Raw genomic sequence first — 27,476 nt, 5'->3', positions numbered from 1 at the left:
AACAACTGTGATCTGAGTTATCTCCACTGTCAAAGATAGACGATACCTGCCAAGTATAGAGTGGACTCACTTCCCGAGACTGCTGCACACACAGCATATGCTGTGGGTATCTATATACGTCCTCACTGCACGGGGTATATGCAGTTAGGATGTATATAGCCGTATGTGTTTCGGGAAGGGATTAAGTTTGTGCAAGTCTCCAACTCTGAGATTTTCTGTAGGTGGGGCGTTTATTCTGTACAGTTTCTGTGTGTCTATGGAAGTATCCCAGCAGGTGGGAACAAAATAGACACTCCCGCCACCCTCTGGTCCTCCAGTTCTGCACTCGGGGATGGAATTTTACGAAACACTAATAAAACCGTAGCGCAGTAGAAATTCTGTTATTCCAGGTTCATTGACAAGAAAACCTAAGAACCCATTTAATAAATCTTCTCTATTTATGAGCAAAGCCCTCCGAATGTTTCCAATTACTGTTAAAATTAAAATACATGAGGACATCACTTTCACACTGGAAACCGCAAGCTAGAAAAAATATGATCCTTGGCAACTAAATCAGAGAAAAGAGGACAGCAATTGACATCACTGTGACGTTAGGCTTGTCCAACATATGGACTTGCTCATTGTAGTCTCTGATCATTGTAACAACTGATTATATGGAACATATTAATAGGCTGGTTACAGAATCCTATCAAAAGGCATTAGGATAATTCAACTAGTGCATGATCAAAGTGGCCCTAACAATTCATAACTATAGATGCCGAGCCCCACTGAGGACAAGGAATGAGCGATGTACAATGTGTCGGTGTTATACAGCGTGCAGTCAAAAAGACTGATCCGGCGCTCTATCTCATTACTAGCGCCCTATACTGAAGTAACAATAGAGTGCTTCAATAGGACGGCACAGATGCGCTACATGATGGTATGGTGTATGGGCCCTAGAACAAGGAATTCAATTTTGTGTTATGGCCCCTGTATGAGATAATGTGAGTAAAAGATGAAAAAGGAGGGTGGAGCAAGACCCATTGGTGAGCAGTGGTGAAATAGTTCTGGAGTACCATGTGTTTCAAATGATGGGGGTATTGCCAACCAGATGACGCTCCACAAACGTGGGAGTGAGTGTAGCGGAAAGCGTGTGGAAAAATACTGGTGTGAATTTGCGCATTTTGGCAAAACATATCCAGTGAAACCTCTTTGACAAGGCCCAAAATTGCACTGAAAAGTGGTCTTCTAAGGGGTGATCCTTCAAAGATTATGCCCAGTAGGCATAATACATGGTGGAGATGAAAATCTGTCACAGGAAATCAGGCCAGGGTACGGAGGCGAACTAAAAGATGTTACATTATACTTTTAAAAGCACAAAATGGTCAAAGATTAGAACCCCTTTAAAGTCAAACAGATACAAGTGTACAGATATGTACAGAACTGCATTTGATGGTTACAGGAAAAATGTTAAACAGGCTGTCTGAAAGAAACTGGCAGCATATTGCTAGTATATCATAGAATGGTAGAGTTGTAAGGGACCTCCAGGGTCATCGGGTCCAACCCCCTGTTCAATGCAGGATTCACTAAATCATCCCAGACAGATATTTGTCCAGCCTTTGTTTGAAGACTTCCATGGAGAACTCACCACCTCCCGTGGTAACCTGTTCCACTCATTGATCACCCTCACTGTCAGAAAGTTTTTTCTAATATCTAATCTGTGTCTCCTCCCTCTCAGTTTCATCCCATTGCTTCTAGTCTTTCCTTGTACAAATGGGAATAGGGCTGATCCCTCTGCACTGTGACAACCCTTCAGATATTTGTAGACAACTATTAAGTCTCCTCTCAGCCTTCTTTTTTGCAAGCTAAACATTCCCAGATCCTTTAACCGTTCCTCATAGGACATGATTTGCAGACCGCTCACCATCTTGGTAACTCTTCTCTGAACTTGCTCAAGTTTGTCTGTGTCTTTTTTTAAAGTGGGGTGCCCAGAACTGGACACAGTATTCCAAATGAGGTCTGACTAAGGCACACAGGCAGAAATTCCGCCTGCAATCCTAGGCAGACGGCCGCGATTTGTCCGCGTGCAATCACGCACGGAAAACAAACCGTGGCATGCTCTATTTCTGTGCAGGGCTCTGCGAGGCCCGCACAGAAATGTCACTTCCCGGCCGACAGCTCCGCTCTGCGCATGCGCCGGCTGGCTGGCAGCCGGCACATCAAAGAGCCGGAGCCACGGGAGAGGCGAGTGCCGTGCTGGTACCTGCAGGGGCTCGGGTCTGGTCCCGCTGCGAGAATTCTCGCAGCGGGATCCGACCCAGCCGCCTGCAGGCGGCCTAAGGCAGAGTAGAGGGGGATAATGACCTCACATGATCTAGAGTATGATCTAAATCCCATTCTTTTCTTTATATATCCCAGAATTGTGTTTGCCTTTTTGGCTGCTGCACCACACTGTTGAGTCATGTTCAGTCTATGATCTATTGGTATACCCAAGTCTTTTTTTTTTTTTACATGTGCTGCTTAGCCCAATTCTAAATAGGTTTCCAATTTATAATCATAGGGCCCCCACAGCTATGACTCCATCAATAGAACAATATGACAGCACTTCAATGAATAGGAGGTGGGTGAGGTGGGGGGGGGGGGGGAGAGGGTCACAGCCAAGTGAACATCAGTTGCATATCTTAGCAATACGCAACTAATTTCTTTGAAAAAAAAAAACCTTTAAAAGTACATATGAAAATAGATTATGTATATTATACAGGGAGATTCAAAAAGAATGGTGCAAAAGTAAAGCAGATTTCTTCATATATAAATTGTTATACTGACAGAATGACATGAAGAGATAGAAGAACTCCAAGTTTGAATTGCACCTTAGGCCTCCTTCCCACGAACGGATTTCCGCCGCGTAATTCGCGGCGAAAATCCGCTGCGTTGCACGCAGCTATTAGGTTCTATTGAACCTAATAGCTCAATGCTCACGATGCGTAATTCCACCGCGGAATTACGCACCGCGATTTCTCCCGTCCTCACCCGCAGCATGCTCTATTTTCTGCGGGTGAGGACGGGCTGTACGCACTGACGGCTTCCATTGCAGTCAATGGAAGCCGTCCATTCACGCTATCTCCCGCTGTAACCAGCGGGAGATAGCGTGAAAAAACGCTTTCCCGCCCACCGCCGAGCGTCATATGACGCCAAATGACGCGGTCCGGCCGCGTCACGTGACACGGCCGGCCGTGCACGTGACACGGCTGGTGACGCGCGGCGGTGGGCGGTGACGAGCGGTGACGCGGCGGCGGTGGGCGGGGAAGCGATTTCACGCTATGTCCCGCAGGTAAGTATAGGGGCTCTGGGGGGCGCCGTGACGGGCTTCACTGCGTAATATTACGCTGCGGAGCCCGTCACGCTCGTGGGAAGGAGGCCTTACAGATGTTCAATGCGGGTACCGTTGGTGATATTAGATGATGTAATACAATGCATCTCCACTACAGTGGAATCCATAACAGAGGATACGTCTGGGCAGCACTGGATTATCGACCTGACATCTGCCATGTCACCAACAGAGCCCACATCAACCATCTGTAAGGTGCAATAAAAACTTGAAAAGTTCTCTCTCCATGTCATTCTGGCTGTTGTATGTCAATGAATGCATGAATAAATCAGCTTTACTTTGCACTATTCTTTTTTAATCACCTTGTACTGTCTGAAGGTTTTAGGCAGGTGGAAAAAAATGCTGCAAAGCAAGAATGTGTTCAAAGACAGAAGGTCTCAACGAACCCAAACAGACAATATCATTAAGAACTAAATTTCGTTTATTTTTTATCCATTGAAAAAGCGTTTTTGTGGGGAAAAATGCACATCTTTTTAAACTGGATTTTTAAAAATCTTAAAGGGGTTGTCCCGCACCGAAACGGTTTTTTTTTTTTTTTCAACAGCCCCCCCCGTTCAGCGCGAGACAACCCCGATGCAGGGGTTAAACAAGAACACCGGACAGCGCTTACCTGAATCCCCGCGCTCCGGTGACTTCTTACTTACCCGGTGAAGATGGCCGCCGGGATCTTCTCCCTCGGTGGACCGCAGGGCTTCTGTGCGGTCCATTGCCGATTCCAGCCTCCTGATTGGCTGGAATCGGCACGTGACGGGGCGGAGCTACACGGAGCCCCATTGAGAAAAGAAGAAGACCCGGACTGCGCAAGCGCGTCTAATTTGGCGATTAGACGCTGAAAATTAGACGGCTCCATGGAAACGAGGACGCTAGCACCGGAGTAGGTAAGTGAAAAACTTCTGATAACTTCTGTATGGCTCATAATTAATGCACAATGTACATTACAAAGTGCATTAATATGGCCATACAGAAGTGTATAGACCCACTTTGTTTCGCGGGACAACCCCTTTAAATCAAACTTTACTGAACTTTTTTTATGCCATTTTTTAGTCCCTCAGGAGAACTTGAATTTGCGATAGTTCAATTGCTAGGATAGTACACTGCATTACTTATGTAGTGCATTCTACTAAGCCTATGAGAGCAGCCTATTAGACTGTTGGAGGCCTTTATCAGGCTTGCAGCTTCCATGGGAACCTATTGTTACCTTGCAATCACACTGAGGGATGCTGATGGGTGACAGAAGGAACACCCTCTCTATGTCATCTGCTTAAATGCTGTAGCTGCTATTGATTGTGGCATGTAAGGGGTTAAACTGCTAGGACCTGAAGCTTCTTCACATCTGGCAGTTAGAGCAGGAGCCTTGCTGTGAGCAGTCAGCTAAGCCTTCACTTTAAAAAGATGTATGTGCAAGGTAAAAGCCCATTAGTGATGTCAGTGAAAAGGCGTATTGGCTGTCACTAAAAGGTTAATGTTTCAGACATTTTGTGGATTTAACCCCTACCCGCTCCAGGGTGTAAGTTTATGTCCTGGCAGCGGGGTACTTCCCGCAACAGGGCGTAAACTAACGTCCTGGGAATAGTGCGAGATCATAAGAGACCTCACGCTATCCAGCAGCGGGAGCTGGCTGTCAGTGATAGACGGCCTCCCGTTGCAACAGCGGGGGTGCATCTGAGATGCGCCCCCCCCCCCCCCCCCGCTGTTAAGCCCTTCCCTGCCACAATCTATGTAGATCGTGGCATGGGAAGTGTTTACAGTGGGAGTGCGCTCCCTCTGTGAAGTTGCCGGGCTCCCGCGATATAATAGAGAGCCCGGCTGGTTGCCAGGGCACAGGACGCCAGATACCGGCGTCCTGTATTGCCAGTGTCTGTGATCACTGTATAAGCGATAATGCATTGCAGGAAAGAAGTCCTGCAATGCTTTATCACAGCGATAATTGGTGCTGTGAGTCCCCCAGAGGGACACAATTAAAATTCCGCATATTTGGTATTGACGAGTCCGCAACGACGCGTACAATAAGTTGCACATGCTTTTTATTCTGCACAGCAAAAAGCGTAAAAAAAACGTTAAAAACTGAGGCAAAATGCCAAATTTTAGCATTTTGCCTCCCAAAATACGCAATAAAAGTGATCAAAAAAGCCGTATGTACACTAAAATGCTATCAATAAAAACTACAGCTGGTCTCGCAAAAAATAAGCCCTCACAGAGCTCTACCTATGGAAATAAAAAAAGTTATAGGACTTTGAATGCAGCGATTTAGGAAAAAAAAAAAAAGATTTCCAAAAAAAGGGTTTTTATTGCAGAAAAGTGGAAAAACAAAAAAAAATAAGAATTTTGGTATTGTTGTAATTGTAACGGCCCACAGAAAAAATGGATTCTCTCATTTATGCTTCATAATTAAAGCTGTAAAAAAAAAAATCTATGGCAGAATTGTCTCTCCCTTTTATCATAAAAAAAATAATAAAAGTTTTATAATATAGTCTATGTACCCTAAAATGGCACCATCAAAAACTACAGTTCGCCACGCAAAAAATAAGTCCTTATACGGCTGCGTCGACAAAAAAGTCAAAGTTATGGCTTTTGAAAAATGGAGATGAAAATACGCCAAAAATCATTGCATCCTGAAGTCCAAAATAGGCCATGTCCGTAAGGGGTTAATATTTGTGTGGCCTAAGACAACTCCTCTTCTTCCAATGTGGCCCAAAGATGCCAAATGGTTGGACACCCCTGGTTTAGAGCATCTGATGCTGTAATTAACAGAACTAAAGCAAATACATATTATATGATATGCTGCCATCTGCTGGCATCAAAGCAAAATGGCTTTAGGAATTGTATACAGGTAAGAGTCAGAGAATAAATTATGATTCAGTCTTAAAAAAAAAAAAACCTTCAGACTTAAATTGGTTGGTCAGTCAAGAAAAAAAATAAACATTTTTACATAGCCTATTAGTGAAATGTGAGTTTAAGGGGATCCCCACTTTGGACAATCCCTACTTGTTAGAGGGGTCCTTTAAAAATCTTATTGAAAAGTGTCACCATGATGGCACTCCCAGAGATTAGCTATGTGGGGAACCCCGGCAATAAGTGATCCATCTCTTTGCAGCGCCACCACAGGAGAAACTAAACGTTACCAGGGACCATTCAAATTAGCTTTGGTTGCATGTATAGAGAGTGCGGCTAAAAACGAAGGGAGGCATTTGACAATAAAACAGTCTTTGTTCTCGGTGAAACAACAACTTCAAATGTTAAACAATGAGAGGATTAAAAATATTGTCCAAGACTGGAAAAACATGGCTGCTTTCTTCCAGAAGCAGAGCCACTCCTGTCCATACGTTATGTGGTACTGCAGCTCAGTCCCAGTCACTTCAATGGAGCTGAGCTGCAATACCAGACACAACCCATGGACAGATGTGGCGCTGCTTCTTGAAGAAAGCAGACATGTTTTTCTAATTCAACCAACTTTGAATGTATTAGTCTGTTTCTGGCCATTCTCCCTAAATACGTCCTTCAAAATTAACAGCTTCCATTCTAAAATACTAAAAAATGAAAACCTAAAAAAATAAATTAAAAAAAGATTTAACCCCTTCCCGCTGCAGCCCTTTTGGTTCAGTTTTTCTTTCCTACTTTCAAAATTTTTACAATATTTTTTGATTTTGCCGGCAACATAGCTGCATGAAGGCTTGGTTTTCGCCAGCTAGGTGAATTTTTCAACTGTACCATTTCAAGTATAACCTATTGAAAACTTTTAAAAGTGGGGTGAAAAATACGATTAGTATTTTTATTTTCTTTTTAATTCTTTGTAAATGTGAGAAAAAAAAGTATTGGCTTCAAAAACCACCTCTTTTCCTAGTTGTCAACCGGTCTTCAAAGAAAAAAAAAAAAAAAGCTGAGAAAAAGATTTTTAAAAAAGCCACCCAAAATTGTATGTCCCCCCCTCCCCCCCACACTTCTGTATTGATGAAAAAAATTAAAGGAAAATTATAGGAGCAACAGAAATCAAATTTTTTAAAGTTTTTTTTTTTAGTAGTACTACATAGAAAAATTATGAATTTGGTATTACCATAGTTGTACTGACATAGAAGAAAAATAACATGTCATTTTTACCACACCATGAACGCCATACAAAAGGTTGACATGTAATTGTCCTAGTGACCGCATTAATGGCATTTTCTGAAGTACACTGCCCCCCAAGAGGAAATGTCATTCTTAAAGGGGTTCTATCAGTAAAATCCATACTCACCTGTGCCTCACCGAGCTGCTCACCAGGAACCCGCTGCTCTCCTCATGTCTCTCAGGCACTTAAGGCCTATTTACACGGAGCGATGATAGCTCAGTAAGCGATAAGAAGCGATCGTTTGAGCGATAATCGTTGCGTCTAAACACGCGGCCATCCTGCACTTTTCGGGCACTGCTAGCTGATCGTTAAATTCGGGTCAAACTAAAAATCATAGTTCAGCTTTATCAGTAGTTCTCTCAGTGTGTAGCGCTGATAGCATTGTTTTCCCCTGGAGAACAAAGGGACTGAAAGCAGATAAGAGCTATTAACTGCTTACAGCTAAGGCTTCATTTGCACTTAATTGCTCTTAAAGGGGTTCTGATATGAATAAGATTTTTATGCGTTAGCAGCCATTGTTCCCTGGTCTGCCTAACGGACACAGGGAACTCACGATTTTTGGCGTGTTAAAGCATAAAAACCTATACTTACCTTTTTCTTCTGTTGATGTTGTGCAGCGAGGGTCATCTACCAGCAGGCTCTCTTTGTCCGACGAGCCAGGACGGGCCGCCCCCCTCTGGGATTGCACACAGGCGCAGAAGACAGGTGCCCTCTGACAGGAGTCTGGACGGGCGGCCTCTCCACTGCGCACGTGCAGATCTTGCAGTTCAGCCAGGATGGACGGCCCACCCACAGCTAGCACTGCTTGGAAGTGGCTGACGGACGGAAGCCACAGAAGAAGATGTGCGACGGAGGGGACATGCCTGACGATCGGTCCTGGCTAGGCAAGGTGAGTAAATTTTTTTTCTCATGTCAGAACCCCTTTAAGTAGCTACTTAGGCCCCCTGTCCACAAACGTGATTTTGCCAGCGGTAAATCGCCTGCGAATCACGCCGTCTGAAGCTTTCCATAGCATTGTTATGGAAAGCGCCGGCCTCGTGTCCATGAGTGAAGAATCATTGCGATTCTCCGCCTACGGTCGGCTCACGCAGCGGGATACCGCAACGCCCATGGACAGGGGGCCTTCATAGTTTATGCAAAATGATCCCTCAAAGCTGTCACTCAAACTGTTGTTTAAGCGATCTTCGCTCCGTGTAAATGGGCCTTTACAGTATATTCAGACGAACTAGTTATGCAAATTGAGCTCAACCACATGATCTGATAAAAGTGGAAAACCAGTCCGTAAAGCTTACACTGGAGCCACTGACATAAAATGGAAACTGTTGTGCATCTTTGTTTTTTGTCTGGATCAAGACTCAGGAGTGAAGACGCCTCCAAGACACAGTCAAGAGCTATTTCAACAAACAGACGAGTCTTCTAAGGCCGAATGCAGGCGAACAGTTCAGATTCCGGGTGCGAGATCTCGCAGCTGGAATCCAACCCTGTGCTCTGGCGGTGACCCCCGCCTACCTGTCCGCAGGCTTTATGTGCATTCGGCCTCTGTACTGCGGATGTGCGAAGCTCGCACCAAAATAGAACTTGCTGCAATTTTCCCCCCGTGAGCGGAGGATCGCAGTTTATTTCCACTTGTGGGCAGGAAAAAGGGATTTCACTAGAGATGAGCGAGCGTACTCGGATAAGCACTACTCGCTCGAGTAATTTGCTTTATCCGAGTATCGCTGTGCTCGTCCCTGAAGATTCGGGTGCCGCTGCGGCTGACGGGTGAGTCGCAGCGGGGAGCAGGGGAGAGCGGGCGGGAGAGAGGGAGAGAAAGATCTCCCCTCCGTTCCTCCCCGCTCTCCCCTGCAGCTCCCCGCTCCGTGCCAGCACCCGAATCTTCTGGGACGAGCACAGCGATACTCGGATAAAGCAAATTACTCGAGTGAGTAGTGCTTTTCCGAGTACGCTCGCTCATCTCTAGATTTCACATAACATGTTTATAGGCAGTATTTGCTACGGGATCCAGAGCTCCAGATCCTGCAGTGCAAATATACCTGTGTGCATACGGTCTTAAGGATTCACCATGGGGTTATGTACATCCAATTGGTCTTTGCGTTGTAACGTGATAGAAACTCAACAGGATGCGGCGACCGTGGGTGTAATTTGGAGAGAATGGTCAGCAGAACTAAAATGTGCATCATTGTAGTAGGATGGAAAGTACATCACAGCACCATTATCATCAAGCAGAAATCCAGGCCAAGATGGTAAATAAACAGCTCCTCATCATCTCGTTGCCAGGGAAGGGGGAAGGGAGAACGACTCCATATAATGACATCCAGCTTGAGCAATACATGTATGGCGCTCATTAATAAGGGGTTAATGAGGAAAACGGAGTCCAAAAATGCAAACTTTGGACTTGGTTTCTGTTAACTTCTGCTTTTTTTTTTTTTTTGGGTGGGGTGGGGGTAACACGATAGCGCAAACAACTAAGCTATTGCATCCTTCAACAAAAGGAGGAAACATTTTTTTGGTATTCAAACAAAACCCTCTGCAGGAAAGCTCAATGTAGATCTTTAATGCGGTGTCAGCCTACCCCAATTCTGTGAGGTTACCATACTAAGGGCTCCTTCCCACAAACGGATTTCTGCCACGTAATACGCGGCGCAAATCCACAGCGTTGCCCGCAGGTTCTATTAGGTTCTATTGAACCTAATAGCGCAATGCTCATGGTGCGGAATTCCGCATCGTAAAATCACCCGTCCTCACCCACGGCATGTTCTATTTGCCGCAGGTGTACGCACGGACGGCTTCCATTGCAGTCAATGGAAGCCCGTCCGTCACGCTATCTTCCGCTGTAGCACAGCGGAAGATAGCGTGAAACCGCTTCCCCGCCTACTGCACCGCGTCATATGACACGGCCGGACACGTCATGTGACGCTGTGGGCGTGTCGTGCCGTGGCCGGCGCGTCACGCCGAAGCGTCGTGCGGGACGTAGGACGCTGGATCCACAGGTAAGTATTGGGGTCTCTGGGGAGCGCCGTGACGGGCCCGTCACGGCCGTGTGCAGCCGGCCTAATACTGTATATTTAATATATCTGTTATAGTCATGGGTCCTCTTTAAATGCCTGTTTGTAAGTTATATATAGTGTTTATTTTTGTTAACCATTGGTAAACAATTCTCGCCGTCTTAAAGGGGTATTCCACGACTTTATTTTTTCTATTGACAACAGACAGGTCATCAATCGATGAGCGGTGATGACCAATCGCTAGGGATTCCTACTGACCCACTGATTCTCGGGGCTGATTTCACTGTAATCAGAGCAGGAAGTAGATCGCGCTGATCATAGCGCAGCTGCCTGGGTAGATACTGCAGATGCAGCTCCCACTGAATTCAATGGGAGCTCCACTTGCAATACTAGGCTGGGCTGCTGCGCTATGGTAAGCGCTTTCTACTTCTGCAATGACAGCGACCCTGGCAATCAGCTGATCGGTGGGGGATCAGCCAGTTGATATAATGTTAATCACCAAAAGAAAAAATAAAAGCCCAGGAATACCCCTTTTAAGTAGTATTAAGTGTGCATTTCATAGGAGCCCTATGGACTCCCTCAAGGATCTTGGAGAATCAGAACCTCAAGGGATCATTCAGAAAATCAAGGATTAATTTAAACTAGAAAACCCTTGGCCATAAAATGTCCCGCCTGGAGATTACCACCTCTGTCAGTGTCTTTACAGAAGTACGGAGGCATGTGCCTCATGTAACACAATTATCTCACCTCCATGTTCCAGGAACACTCTCACACATCTTTCCTTTCCTCTGGCTGCTGAGAAGTGCAGAAGAGTCCATCCGTTGGTATCACGGCCATTCGGGGAGTAACCCTGTTCCAGCATTGTGCGAACAGTGTGGACATCGCCCACGGCGACTGCCCCCTGGATGCGCAACTCCTCCTGCAGCTCAGGATTCCTGCGGCAGTGATGATGTAACATCCTCCACGCTCTGCTCTTCCTCCACATAGATTCAAGTGAAGTTACCTGAAGTCACAAACATGCCGGTTAACATTCACATCTGCAGAGGATAGGACTGGTTTCTTACCAACAGATGTGAGTTCAAAGTGGCTTTCGAGAGCCGAGTTACACTAAAAGATTGCGTGGGACAGAGATTCTGATCCTATGTATACAAAAGCCTACAGCATTCACAAACTGCAGAATACTCATCAATGCTTGTAAAAGGCACAAGGTAAATTAAAACGCTTTCACAGAAGGACGTTATGCCCTATTCATAGGATAACTATCTGATATATCAGCAGTCCAGAAAGCGGGGGTCCCGATGGCCCCCAAATGAATGGAGTGGCCGGTGGAGCATAAGCACAACCACTCCATTCACTTCAATGCCTGAGATAGTTGAGCGAGTGAACTTTGCCATTTCTGAGTTAGTTCCTGCAAAACTGCGAATGGGAGACTTAGGCCGCCTGCACATGGGCGGGACCCTGTGCCTGGCTGGTGAACCCCGCGTATCTGTCCAGGGTGGTTCTTATTTGTATTGCGGATGTGCCCGCTGTCGCACATGTGCAGTACAGATAATGCCGCGCCGTCGATAGGCGATGACGTGGATTCCGCGACCTTTCCACAATGAGGATTGTGGAAGGGCCCCGGGTGGGACGGCTTCCATTGACTTCGCACAGAATCACAGCATGCTGCGATTTCTCCTCCGCAAGTGGAAAAAAATAAATAAATAATTTTTTTTTTTTTAAATGGCAATCGATTTACGCTTGTGTAGAGGATATCTTGTTTTGCCATAGCATGCTATGGCGGTATTTAGTGTGGAATCTGGAGGCAAACGACCACTCCGGATTCCACAATGCAAATCCGCCTGTGTGCAGTCGGCCTTATAGTTCTGCCATGCAGAAGGTTCACAAGGCAATCAATAGAAGGATTAAGATGCTGTCACACGCAGTATAGTGAAATTCACAGCAAGTCTGCAATAAATGCACATAGAACACATGCAGATTTTGTGGCAAGCTTGCTATGGCCACATCCGTAGTGGAGGAATGTGGCCTTCACCCTAATCTTACATGCTACACAATGGGTAAAAAGATAAATGATGGCAGCAGAGTCTCATGCAGCGGCTTCTGTACCAGTCAGGTAGACACATTGCTGTAGGCCAGGTAGTGACCAGAACAGGTGACGGTCACTATGTTCATACATACATGAGGGGGCAGCAAGAGACGTATGCATTCAGCCACAGAGCATCTCCGATATGGATCTCAGAAATGGGCATCAAAGGTTAAAGGGAACCTGTCACCGGGCAGCATTAACCCAGGACAGATCTGCACAGTGCCCCCATGTTACAAACTTTGTAGCCTGTCTGACTTGCAAGTCAAATAGGCGGGTCATGCCATCCCTGCACATAGCACGAAGACTGACAGCTTGTCTCCCTGCTTGTGTATAGAGGGAGCTGCCGGTCTACATGCTGTGGGCAGGGAGAGCTCAGAACAACCTGCCTCTTTGACTTGAGAGCTCCATTCCCCGGTCAAACAGGCAAAATCAACGCTGCAACGTTTCAGAGTGACACTTACATGGGGGCGCTGTGCATACATACCTGTTCGGGCTCCTGCTGCACATGGTTTGGCCAGCATGAATCCAGTGGCATATTCCATTTAAAGAAGCACTGTTTTGGAGATATTACTGGTTAGGCTGCCTGTCCACGGGCATTGCAATATCCCGTGGCGGATGTCCGCCGCCCGGGAACAGGAGACAGCAGATGGATCTCCGCGGTGAGCCTAACTGACAGATAGGCTCACCGGAGAATTGCGGCAATTCGCAGCATGCTGCAATTTGCCGCCCACGAGCGGAGAACTGCTATGATTCTCTGCTTGTGGACAGGGGAACTGTGCTTTCCATAGCTAAGCTATGGAAAGTGTGCACTGCGTTCCCTGCGGCCGGATTATCGCCGCAGGGAACGCAATGCAAAAGCGCCCATGGACAGGCAGGCTTAATCAGTAATATTCTAGCAGCATGATTTACGTCCTCATATGGGCATGGTGATACCAGTGTGACCACCAGTCCAGAGCTTGCTCTCCGGTGAAGAGGACTTTCTCTGATTGACAGGATTACTTCAACATCTATCAAATTTCTCAAAATCATCAGGTTCAGTCAATATAAATCGAATGTGAATGGTTAGTTTAAGAGATGCGGCTTCATACCCCTTTCCCTATCCTTGCTTGCAAAAGCCAACAAGGAAAAAACAACCACAAGCCGAACGCAGGGGAGCACAGCTGAAGCTGCATCACATAGGATACACTGAGACTCTGCAGGACGAGTTAGAGGACACAACTTCTATATCACTGCTGCCCTTAGCTAGGACTCTGAGCAGAGCAAGGGCAGTGTAATGAAACTTTTTCCCCTGTGCAAAGCCAAATGCATTATGGGAAATGTAGGATGCATTCGAGAAGCCATATCAAAGTGGAAAAGAAAATTAAGATGACAGACCCATATATGGCACAGCAAATCAAACAGGTTTACACAAGGTATACACAAGAGGTGAAGGGAGGTACATAGTCTGCAATAATGTTTCGGTAGGTGGTACATATCAAAGTGACACACACATATGAATGCCAGGAGCCAAGGTTTCCCAGCAGAACATTACACAGAGCCTTACATTGCCTCCGCCCCACAGTACACCCTGGTGCCAGGTCATCCTCAGATATGAGACCCACATGCACCTGATGTGAAAGGCCCAATGCCCACGGGCAAACTTGAATTGTGGAGTCCACACAGGACACCCGATTAGATGATCTGCAGTTGAAGCCGTCCATATGGAAGCATGGGGTCGTCCGCATTTTAATTAATTCCTTATACTGACAGCGCTATAGTGTTTCTACATCCTGCAGCTGTAGGACATGTTTAAAGGGAGATTGCAGGGTGACCTCCCTCCATACATTGTTTTGAACACCGTGGTAATCATGGCATAAGGCTCCCATTGACTTCAAGCCTCGTAGACCTACGCTTGATCGCCGTGATATTCAAGCACTGTCTATTCCATTTTACCGCAATTAACGCACCTCATCACCCATCAGAATGATGGGGTACATTAATACCTGAAGTCGGAGCAGTAACCTGTGCATGCAAACGGCAGTAAAATTGCATCAAAACCCCATGATCGAAATCAGGGCGCTTTACCGACAGCAAAAAGGTGCAAAAAGTAAGTGCACATTAGACAAAGTAAAACGTGGTCTGTAAAGCATGGGTAACCCGTTTGGCTCATTTCATCCTGCATCCAAGCAATTCTGTTACATCTTGTAACTTCTGGTGCTCGCATTGCTCTCACTTACAAAAAGCTTCTCAAAAGTTTTTATTATTTTTGTGAAATAACAGCTTTATACGACTCTGAATCCAGACACTCAGCCACCCTGTAAAAAAAAAAATCACCTCTGCACTAACTGAGGTAAACGAAGTCAAAAATTCCCATTTTGACGCATCTACGTGATTTTTGGGGAATCTAGCATAAAATGTGGTGCATCTCCTCTACTGACTATTTCCTGACCAGCGTGCACCTCTATCGTAAACTTTATACAGTTTTAGTGCATTTCATAAATTTGACACATCTACTAGGTTTCCAGAACTTCTAATTACTCACCACATTTACAAGCACAATTCACATTTCTCATAAATATGGGGTTGATTACATGTGTCAGGAACTTGTATAAAATGGGTGCAAAGTACGCCTTTATTGATAAATAAGCCCCCCTGTGTAAAATAACTGTAAAATGCAGCTATAAGTTAACACCTTCCTGCTTCATATTACATGCACAGGAGCTGTGCCAACACTTGCGGGTGCCAGCTGTAATATATACAGCCATTGCATCACACTGCCAAGACTGAAAATACCTCAAGTCCCGGCTGTTTAACCATTCAGATACCACAATCAACACCATGATAATTGTAAAAACGAAACACAAAACACAAAAGCCAGGCAATTACAGAACTGCAGTCTTTTTTTTTTTTTCAATTCACCCCCCCCCCCAAGCAAAATGTAAAAATAAGTGTCTACAATACATTATATGTATCCCAAATTGGTGATATTGAAAAAAAAACTCAACCTGTTCTGCAAAAAAACAAGTCACCATAAAGCTATGCTGACAGCAAAGAAAAAAAATTGTGGGAATTGGAAGACAGGAACGAAAAAAAAAACCCTGAAAAAAAGCTGCTTCCAGGGCTTAAAATAGGCCATGTTCCCTAAGGGGTTAAGTTGGAAGTGTACTTTGAGCAAACTATGCCTAAGTCAATAGTACAAGTGAATAAAAACTTTGTATTGCATCCTATTATAAAGAAAAGTCTCAGCGGCAACTTCTCCTCCCCCCAGCTTCCTTATGATCAGTGGTGCTCCCACCACTGGGGACCCTGCCAATGCCCAAAAATTGGGTCCCAAAAGTCCCTGTATGAAAGGAGCAGAGGAAAAGTGTGCACACCCTCACTTCATTCGTTTTAACAGGAGCTTCGGAAATTACTGAGTATAAGCACTTGGCAACGCACATGCGCATCCTCTTATGCATTTGCAGGGATCCCCTTTCTAGGGGATCCCCTTTCTAGGGATCGTGGTGTTCCCAGCGGTTGGACCCCAACTATCATAAAGTTATCCCCTATTCTGTAGATAGGAGAAAACTTGATAACTTAGCACAACCCCTTTACTGAACATCAAGTCATGCAATTATATTTCTTTGTGCAACTTTTCTGAGACTTGATATCATATAACCAAAGTCCCCATGTAGCCCTAGCACAAGAGATAAACACAGACACATCAGGCTAGAGCGGTTTGCACTGTGCTGAATTTACAGCAGTATAATGTTCTCCATGACACGGATTCTGAGTATGTGCTACAGACAGTTCGGGGAGCAGGATCTCCTCTTCTCTGTGTATGAGACACATAGTAATAGCTCGTCTGCACCCATCAGCTCAGGGAACACTGACAATTACAGATGGAGGCTATACATCATAGACAAGTCATACAATGATTGCCTGTCATGATCACACTACAGCTTATTCTGAAACGTCAGCTCAAAAAACAAAAACTCTAACTATGTCTAAAATGTATCCTGAATCCAAGATACAAGGTATAATTAAACAACGGCTTAATAGGACCACCACACATCTGAGAGCGCTGATGAAGACCAAAACTTTTCCAAAAATATCAACTACAAGGATAATGTGTCTTTGGAACTTTGATGACATGTAAAGAGTAAATAACAAGCGTTAAGGACCATGCAGTCCCATGCGATATTAGCCATGTCACCTGATGGAGGAAGATAGCGGCCATTATAAAGAATGGAAATACCTCTCTCAGTGCTGTGACTATTTCTTTTTTGAGCAGTGGTGGTATCTCTCCTGGCCTGAGGTACTGAACCACTTCATGTCCCCGGAGTGAAGGTTTTCACCTGATGTAGGAAAGAAACACATTTTAATTTTTTTTTACCATAATAATAATAATAATGAAGACTTATTATAGAAACATTTCTGGCAAAACTGATGCTTTTATGCCTAGATTTCCTAATGACTTATCTCCTAGCTGAACAGATTGCTACATAAGCCTGAGAATGTCCCAACTGCTACTTAGTAACAGAAGATTCTGCCCCAGGTGGCAACCACAGCTGTTCACACTATGCCAGATAGCTAGCAGTTGGACTAAACCCTTTCCGATCCACTGTCTGATGTCTGAAGACATTCTGATTGAAGGCTGTACAGCTCCGATGTCGGAAGACGTCCGGCAGGGTATGCTTACTGTATATTACTGGCCGCTCTGTTGTCAGGGGCCTTTACAGCATGTCTCATACTGCAGTACTGGCTCTAGCCAGCAGACAGCGCCATTGTATAATGGCTGAAAGAGAAAGCCCCCTAGGAAACTCTGAATCCAAAATTGGATTGCAAAGGGTTAAAGTGACAATGCTGGCATCTACATTCACACACACCACAAGCTTTGTCTAGGAGGGTAAGGCGGCGCGCCCGGACTGTTGATCACATGATGACTTGTTATTTTTTCCTTTTCTTCAAAGATATTTGGGGGCAGTACAGCTTCCCATACACCTTCCCCAGCTGTCAGACAAGTAATCTTTCCTCCAACAGTTGTTTCCACTGGCGCCCTAATAAACAAATATTTGGCTTGGCCAAACGATCACGTTTTTCAGTAGGTAAGCAGCAACCAGGAGGCTTATCTCTCGAAAAAAATAAAAGGATCAGGCATTGAAATTCAACGTTTCTGATACTTCTTTTTTCCCTGACATCTGTTGGGGGAAGCTGAGCCGCCCCTATACACATGAAATAGTCATCAGGCCCCGTAGTTACTAGCATGTTTGAACAACTAAAATCTAATGTTTATGGGGTCTTAAAAGGAGTTGTCTCATGACTGATTTCACCTACCGTGCAGACGCCTCAACTGCAGCTCGTCCGGGGGTCCCTCTGAGTTGAATGCAGTGGTGGCACGCATGCACAACAACATGCTGACATACACTTTGAGACGAGCCACGGCTAGGGTGTCTGCATGACAGGTAAAACCTGTTGTTACATAGCCCATTTGGCTCTGTACTGGTCACTATTGCTGTTACTCAGAGAGCTGAGAGCACTTCAAGGGGAAGGACTGCCTTTGGGGCACTTGGCAAAGTAGCACGCGCTGTGATAAAACTTCACTTTCTCAGTGCTGCTAATGGACAAAAGCATTCACCAAAGTATATCTAATTCCCTCTTAGCCCAAAGTTTTGCATGGTCAAAATTGCTACTGGACTCCCATTACAGGGGTTGTCTAATAAAGGCAATTCCTGCCCGTAATTGCTATAAAGTCACAGAGGAGAAGACCCCAAATCAGGATCCTCCTGCACGAGTCAAAATGGAGTGAGGGTGATCAATGAGTGGAACATGTTGCCACGGGAAGTAGTGAGTTCTCCTGCAATGAAAGTGTTCAAACAAAGGCTGGACAGATATCTGTCTGGGATGATTTAGTGAATCCTGCACTGAGCAGGGGGTTGGACGCGATGACCCTGGAGGTCCCTTCCAACTCTACCATTCTATGAAAATGGAGAATAGCTGCTATGTAATACTGCAAACCATTTAATGTACAAGATATGGAAGATCTACAGTTGAAAATACTTTACGGTATACATTTTTAAATGTTAAATACAACAGTCTTACCTTTGGTCCTTTCCTTTTACTTCCACAGACTCACTAACAGTAAACCTATAAGAAAATGCAAAATGGGGAATAGAATGGGAGAGAATAAGAGAGCTTTAATGTCCAATCAAATATTCCAATTCAATATGCAGCTTATACAACACCAGGAGAAAACACTATCTAAATTATTTCATGGTTTACCATGTATAGACATTATTAGTTTGTGTTGGAACTAGTATCATAGTTACCCTGTCAAGTATAATAATGTAGTTTGCTGCACAATCCTGCCCAGTCAAAAAAAGAAAAAAGCAATCAGTATCTGAAGGCCCCAATATAAGGTAATGGGATTTGTGAGGATTAGTTATAAAATAGATGAAACCCAATGTCCACGGGCGGATTTGATTTGCGGAAACCGCGTGGGAGATCCGCAAATCAAGACGCCCATAGGAAAGCATGGGTGTCCGCAAATTAATTAAAGCATGCAGATTTGTTTTGTGGACCTCTTGGTCTGGAAAACAAATCGAAGCGTACTCCATTTTTGTGTGGTTCCCGCACGGACGGCTTCTATTGAAGTCAATGGAAGCCATCCGATCTGCGGCTCGCCCGCAGCTGACACTGCGGAGGGGACGCAGATTCCACGAGAAAGCAGGAGATTTTTAAAAATAATAAAAATCTGTACTGCGCATGTCCAAAGGCAAGCTGTAAGGACTATGCACAGTATAGCGAACCCCGGAGTACAGATGACCGCGCGGACGTCGCCTGCGGGCAGGGTGGGATTTCGCTGCGGGCTGCCGCATGCGGAATCCGACTCACCTGTGGACATAAGGCCTTAAAACATATTATGGATCTGGTAAAAAAAAAAACGGTCCCCGTGATAACTAGATTTTGACACAGATCCATAGTAGACTTTAAATGAAAGGGTGAAATCTGCTACGGATCCACATCAGACTTGGATCTTCACCAACATGCCACATCTCAACGCTCCCTGAGGCTGCTCTAACATGCGTTCACAGGACGCAGCATTTTACTGCGTTTTCTGCACACGTTACACCGTTCATTTTTAGGGCTCTCCATCAGTGTGCATTAAAAAAAGCGATAAAACATGCAAAAATAGAGCAGACGGCGCTTGGAAATCACAGCGTTTCCAACGCCGCATTCAAGCACTGGTCTGCAAAGCCGGATTGAAATAAATGCCGGCGTTGTACCACGGTCAGCGTGACGCCGTACTTATAGTACAAAGCGTCCTGTGTGAGAATGGCTTAGAGCCAGATTCAGTAACAGTTTTGCTTTGCAGAAGTAGAGGCTTAGGCCAGCTTCACATGAGCGAAAGCATATTTGCGTAACGAAAATTGCGTATTTGCACATACAACTGCGTTTTTACAGTAAAAAAAATAAGCACTGATGTTCCCAGCTGTTGAAGTGGGCAAATTCTTTAACGAGCACCATTTCTATGCAAATGTAATTGCGCACATAAAATCCATACTTGTAAATGAACCCATTGAAATCACTGAGTTCTATTTTCTGCATATTGCGCGCACATATATGTTAGCGTGAATCCGGCCTAAGGCGAAAACAAGTATAAAGCAAAAACACTACTTCGCTTATTCTTTCCATCCCATTATTTATTTTTCAGAATTTGAAGAATTCCCATTTCTGTCCATCACTCAAAAGTCAGAGAAGTCAAGTGTAGTAGTGAGATCAGCGAACGTATGCATCACTGTGCAGCCCCTTCCAGGGAGTTCAGATAATACACATTTAAGGGGGACCCCCAACAGCAAGCCAGGTGAGTCTGACGTACAAGCTGACAGGCGCCAGGTAGACCACCTGCACAGAAAGTACACAGCGCCAACTTTAAACCTGAGATCATACGGTGACTTTTTGTATTGCAACTTTCCGATTTTAACTATTGAGTGACACCTAGGGTTCACAAGAGATGCAGATGTAGCTTGACGGTTAAAAATGGAGGATTGGGCCCCAGGCTTTGGCCGTACTCACATGGCCGAGCGCAATATCGGTCTCAGCTTTTCCCTGTGTTTGACAAGAAAAACACATTGCCTCTGTGCGTGTGAAAAAACACTATTTAATAGGAAAAATGTAAAAAAAGAAAAATTTAAAAAAAATACATCACACTTGCATTAAAATCATTCTGCATGCAATGCGATTTTTTTTTGTGGCTCCCATAGAAAACGATGGGTGATATAGCCTGAAAAATAGGACCTGCTGCGAGAGAAAAATCACTGATGTCAATACACCCACTAGATATAATGGCTTATGACAACACGCGTGTTCTGTGCATCGCACTGACCGTGCGCATTTTTGACACTTGGGCCAGTTTCGAACGAGCATATTGTAACACATCTGTAATACAGACACGTTACACTTGGCATTACAACTGCACAGCATCAGCATTTGCTTCCAGATTTGTATTTGTTTTTTTTTTGTTGTACTGACCCGTATTTTCCTATTAGCAAATAGTAAACAAAATGGGAAAAATAAAAAAAAATAAATAAAAAATACTAAATCCGTCAATCTGCATTAAAATAAAAAATGCGCCATAGAAAAAGGGGATCAGATAGACGGAGTGAATGTAGATCCATGCGACAGTCTGCAAAACACGGACGAATACAGAACAGACTGCACCTGTCTGAAAGCGCCTTATGCAGATGAGCCGGCGCCAATTACCCAGCGCAATTAATCTTTTACATTGACAGCATTACATTCGGCAATGTAGTTTGGGGTCACGGCTTTAGGCCCCTTTACGTGTAGCGATTTTTTCAGTGTTTGGTACTAATGGAGGTTCAAAAATTGACAAAACCATTAGCAGGATTATTTCTGCAGGGCTGCGACTCCAAGGACAAACTACAAGCGGATGTGGTGGTCCGGGTGTTGGCGACTACTTCTGGGTCTGCAGAGTATACAGGACTGTGGCAGGTGACGTGTAGCAACTACCTGGGCGGCCCGTCAGCCGGGCTCACAGCACTACACACCTGTCCTGGGAGGGGGGTATTGTCTGCAGCACATACAATGGCCCGGAGAGCAGTCAGTGCATTGCTGCCGTCACACATTGCTACATTGTATCCACCCCGGACAGACTGACGGCACACGGACATGGGGCTGGCCTGTGTTGGCCACTTGCTGCTGGGTGTGGGGGGCACAGCTGGCCATTGTTGTGGAGTAGTGGGTGCAGGGACGGCTGCTGGGTGTGAGGGCCTGTCTGGGAAGTGGTGAGTGCAGGAAGGGCTTACTGAACGGAAACACACTCACCCCCGGTACACACCACTGCCCAGCGCCTCACACCGCTCGGTACTTCCCGGGGCCTGCCCCATAACCCTCCGCGTTAACGGGAAGCAGGCACAGAAAACCCCTCCACCACAGCCAATCAGATTACAGCACCGCAAACTGAGCCGGAGACGCTGCAAAAAGAGAAGAACTGCGCATGCGTCAACAGAAAGGAAGTCCAGCGGCGCGGGCCGGATTTCACGATGATTGGTTAAGGAAGTCTCCAAGTCCCCGCCCATATCCCCTCAGAGTCCCTAGTGGTTGCTAGGCAACAACGACCAGCTGCTGTAGGCGGCTGTTATCTTGTACGCAGCCGCTGTGGTCCAACGACTACATTTCCCGTCTGTCTTTGTGCGCCGTTTGAAAACGCTGCCTTCTGGTTTAATATAAGAATTGCTGTAGACATTCTGTCAGTCAGACACTGAGGGCCACAGACACGGAGTTATATACGAGGGGGCTGTGCTTACATATAACATACATGTAAACATATAAACTACAGAGTAACATACATGTAAACATATAAACTATAGAACAGCATACATGTATCCATATAAACTACAGAGTAACATACATGTAAACATATAAACTATAGAACAGCATACATGTATCCATATAAACTACAGAGTAACATACATGTAAACATATAAACTATAGAACAGCATACATGTATCCATATAAACTACAGAGTAACATACATGTAAACATATAAACTATAGAACAACATACATGTATCCATATAAACTACAGAAAAAACATACATGTAAACATATAAACTACAGAGTAACATACATGTAAACATATAAACTACAGAGTAACATACATGTAAACATAAACTATAGAACAGCATACATGTAAACATATAAACTACAGAAAAAACATACATGTAAACATATAAACTATAGAACAGCATACATGTAAACATATAAACTATAGAAAAAACATACATGTAAACATATAAACTACAGAGTAACATACATGTAAACATAAACTATTGAAAAAAAATACATGTATCCATCTAAACTACAGAAAAACATACATGTATCCATATAAACTACAGAAAAAACATACATGTATACATGTAAACTATAGAAAAACATACATGTAAACATAAACAACAGAAAAACATACATGTAAACATATAAACTATAGAAAAAATACATGTATCCATCTAAACTACAGAAAAAACATACATGTAAACATATAAACAAGAGAAAAACATACATGTAAACATAAACTACAGCAAAAAATACATGTATCCATCTAAACTACAGAAAAAACATACACGTATACATATAAACTATAGGAAAACATACATGTAAACATAAACAACAGAAAAATATACATGTAAACATATAAACTACAGAAAAACATACATGTATCCATATAAACTATGGAAAAAACATACATGTATACAAATAAACTATAGAAAAATATGCATGTAAACATATAAAGGGTACTATTGTATCTTGTCACCACCAGAAGCCAGGGGTTTGACAGGGCTTGCATGGAGGAACACCGCTGTCACGCCCCTAGCTCCCGACTAGCTGAATTCGAAGGTCCTAGCAGTGTCTGTATGGATTTTTGAGTACCCCTGCAGATACAGGTCTACTTAGCTCATGTCCTCTCCTGTCAGTAACCGTGCCGCTCACCCGTGTCCCCTTCTGCCTTCAGCGCTTAATGTCCCTGCCGGTGGGCTGCGCTTCAATCAGCCTTCCTCCTGCTCCCCTGTCAGTGACTCCGCTGCTCACGCGTCTCCCCTGCTGCCTCCAGCGCTTAGTGTCGCCCCCGCCGCCGCCCTCCGCTGCAATATATCCTCCAGTCCTTCTCCTGTTCTTCTAGGAGTTGGCCCCGCTGTTAGCATGACGGCAGCGCCGCTGTCAAGTGCAGGGCACTCTGGTCAGCCACTGTCACTGTAGGCCCCGGGCTCCGTTATAATGATGGCAGCGGCACGGTGATCTGTAGGGGTACTTAGAAATCCATGCAGGTGCTGATAGGACATTTGAATTCAGCCAATCGGAAGCTAGGGGTGTGACAGGGGCGTTCCTCCATGCAAGCCCTGTCAAACATCTAGCTTCCGGTGGTGACAAGATACAATAGTACCCATATAAACTACAGAAAAAACATACATGTATACATGTAAAAATGGGATGTGTGGCTTTAAGCTGCTGTCACACAGACTGCTTTTTACTGCGTTTTTCGCGAGGCGTTTGAAATGCCACGCTAAACACTTTAAAACGCTCCCATTGATTTCAGCATTCAAACGAGGCGTTTTTAACACTGCGATTTTTGAGCACTGTCTGTTTTATTTTTGTGTGTTTTAGTGCTTTTTAACCAACCTCATCAACCCTTACAATGATGGGGTGCGTTAGAAAAACGCTGTCGAGCACTGCACAATGTGTTGGAAATTGCCGTAAAACCCCTCAATTGTGAACACGGCGTTTTGCTAAAGCCTATGGGAGAGCGGCCTCTGGGCAGAAACACATGAGCGCGTGCGATAACATGCTCGCCGCTATGGAGCATAGTCGCGCATGAACCCGTTTAGTTTTTTTTTACTATTCAAACTCCATGCCAGTTGGAAAAAATTAAAATAAATGAGCAGGAAGATCGGTCCTGCCCCAGCGACAATCCTGATAGTGGAAACGACCACTGAAATCAATAGTTTAGTTTCGTGCCATTATGCGGACCTAAGTGCTCTTCCACATTTGCGTTTTTCTTGCGCATTTCTTTCACGCGATATTGCTGGTTTTTTAATGCGATTGTCAATGGGACTTTCTAATGTTAAAAACACAAAAATCACAAAGCAGAAACTTGTGATTTTCGTGCAATGCATTTTTAACATCAGAAAATCCCACTAACATTCGCATAAAAAAAAAATGCAGCGATATTGCGTGAAAAAAATGTGCAAGAAAAACGCACGTGTAGAAGAGCCCTGATTTTCGCAGTCGCATAACGGGATTAAAACACGCCCATCTGTTTAAGCCCTTAGGGCTCCCGCACACATGCGATCGCGATATCGCCGTGTGAAAATCGCAACTTTTTTCCCGCCATTTTTGAGCATCAGCGCTGCTTTTTCTCGCAACAACATCCCTGCCACTTGCGATTTTCTCACGCATTTTTTAGCACAGAAGTTGCCAAATTCCGTGAACGGAAACGGAACGACTGCTGAGCGGTTTCTCACTCAGCTGCTCTGTTTGCAGTGAATGGAAGCAGGCAGCCGAAGAGATCTCTGGCACGCTGTGCCTCCAGTCTCTCAATGACTATGTGGAAACAAGGTGTGATATTAACTGGGCGCTTATGTGATATTAACTGGGCGCTTACTGAGTAAAGGTACCTTAAAGGGATTTTCCCACTACTTAACCCTTTCCAATCCACTATTTGACGTCTAAAGACATTCTGATTGAAGCCTATGCAGCTTTGATGTCGGAAGACGTCCGGCAGGGTATTCTTACTGAAGATTACTGGCTACTCTGTTGTCAGGGGCCTCTCCAGCATGTTCCACAACACAGTACTGGCTCTAGCCAACAGATGGCGCCATTGTATAATGGCAGAAAGAGAAAGCCCCCTAGGAAACCCTGAATTCAAAACTGGATTGCAAAGGGTTAAATGTGCTTCTTAACTACTTTTTCCTTCCTGTTTGCTGCTGACCAGGCCATGTGACCTTCTATAGCCAATGATTGGCTGCAGCAACCAGGAAGAATCGCATGGTGGTTAAACAATTTTAAGTTGTGGGCAAAGCGCTTCAAATTAGCCCCGATTCACAGGTTAATAAATCGGAGGGAGTCCAACAGCTGGGACCCTCACCGATCACACAAATTGGGTCTGGAGGGTCCCACAATAAATGCAGCAGCAGTCACACATACCTAACAGGGCTCCATTCATTTCAATAGGTCATTTGGAGGTAGCCAAGCAAATGTACTCGGCTCTCTGACAGCAGTCCCATTGAAATTAACGGACGCATGATACGCAGCGAATGGAGTCAATGAACTTTCACTGATCCATACACGTGTGTGGAGACACTGTGTATCAATACGCATGAGAAGCAGATCGCAGCATGCTCTATTTCTCTGCGTACCACGCAGCGTAAGTCTGCCTGTCCACGGGCGATGCGGTATCCGGCGGCGGGTCTCCGCCGGTCAGCCTATCTGACAGATAGGCTGACCGCGGAGAATCGTGGCAAATCGCAGCATGCCGCAATTTGCCGGCTGCGAGCGGAGAATCGCAATGATTCTCCGCTCGTTGACAGGGGGGAAGCGCTCTCCATAGCAACGCTACGGAGAGCTTTCACTGCGTTCCCCGCGGCCGGATTATCATCGCAGGGAACGTAATTCAAACCCGCCCGTGGACAGGCAGTTTAAAGCTGGATGCACACGACCGGGTCAGATTCCGCATGTGGGAGCCCACATTGTTTTGCGCATACACCGTAGACATGAACCCTTAGGCTAATTTCACACAGACGAGCGCAATATTGGGCCATGAAACTCTGCCCGATATTGCGCTCAAGAACATGTGATTTCACCGTGGATACGAGGCGCTTTTGTGTCTAAAACACCTGCCATTACTTCGAGGAAGGAGGATCAGCAAGGGCTTCCCATTGTTTTCAAAGGGAAACCTGGCATCATGTGCACCTTGCACACCATGTGATGTTTTCCCCAGCCGCATGGCTCATTGGAGCTGTTAACTCTTTAAATTCTGACAGCGGCATTTAAATCCCCCAACTGATTGAAAGGCCCCAGGGCATAGCAGAATGCCTATCAAGCCTTGCCCAAGGCATGGCTTGATAGAATTCCTGTTAGAATGCGGTATGATGTAATGCTACGGCATTAGATCATACTGCAGGAGCGATCAAGGCAGCGCAAATTCTTGTTCCCTCTGGGGACTAAAAAAAAAAAAAGTAAAAATTAAGTTTAGAAAGTTTTACTAATTATAATTATTACTAATTAATTACTATTAGAAAAAAAGTAACAACAGTTACAAAACATTTTGCCATATTTACAATAAAAGAATCTAAATAATGAAACAAAAATACATATTTGGTATTGTCGCGTCCATAAAAGCCCAATCTATCAAGGTAACGCTTTATTTACACCGCACAGTGAACGTCGTCAGAAAAAAAAAATAAAGAGCGCCATTATTGCATTTTTTTGGGTCACCTCGTCTTCAAGTAAAAATGTAATAAAAAGCAATCAAAAAGTCATATGTACTCCAGAATTGTACCAACAGACACTACAGGACGTCCCGCACAAAACGAGCCCTCAACCATATTGATGACAAAATAAAAAAGTTAGAGCTGACAGAGCAGAAAATAATTTAAAAAAATTAAATATATTTGAAAACAAATAAAATAAGTACAGCAAAAAAAAAAAACCCGATAAGTTTGGTATGGTAGTAATCGTACTGACCCATAGAATAAACTGATCGGGTCATTTTTGCGCCGTAGAAACAAGACGCACCCAAAGGAGGTTGAATTTTGTTTTTTTTTTAATTTCACTCCAAGAATTTTTTAAGTGTTTTTCAGTATATTATATGGTACATTAAATAGCACCATTGAAAAATACAACTCGTCCCGCAAAAAACAAGCCCTCATAACAACGCTGA

General features: G+C 44.6%; 1 protein-coding gene across 2 annotated transcripts in view; it reads right to left on the bottom strand.

The window, feature by feature from the left end:
- ASB7 (ankyrin repeat and SOCS box containing 7) overlaps positions 1 to 22,043 on the bottom strand; it is a 44,950-nt gene extending 22,907 nt beyond the window's left edge. The window contains exons 1-4 of one of the 2 annotated variants that reach the window (XM_066592867.1): positions 21,590 to 22,043; positions 18,624 to 18,668; positions 16,780 to 16,879; positions 11,225 to 11,480 (exon numbers count right to left, since the gene is read on the bottom strand). In XM_066592867.1, the coding sequence (XP_066448964.1) occupies positions 11,225 to 11,462 (238 nt within the window). In that variant the 5' untranslated portion in view covers positions 11,463 to 11,480; positions 16,780 to 16,879; positions 18,624 to 18,668; positions 21,590 to 22,043. The remainder of the gene's footprint in view (positions 1 to 11,224; positions 11,481 to 16,779; positions 16,880 to 18,623; positions 18,669 to 21,589) is intronic. The other variant, XM_066592866.1, reaches the window with a different exon arrangement.
- Positions 22,044 to 27,476: the final 5,433 nt, after the last annotated feature.

This window comes from Eleutherodactylus coqui, chromosome 2 (assembly GCF_035609145.1).
Source record: "Eleutherodactylus coqui strain aEleCoq1 chromosome 2, aEleCoq1.hap1, whole genome shotgun sequence".
Taxonomy (NCBI): domain Eukaryota; kingdom Metazoa; phylum Chordata; class Amphibia; order Anura; family Eleutherodactylidae; genus Eleutherodactylus; species Eleutherodactylus coqui.
The sequence above is the reverse complement of the archived record's forward strand: the minus strand, read 5'-3'. Positions and strand labels throughout refer to the sequence as shown.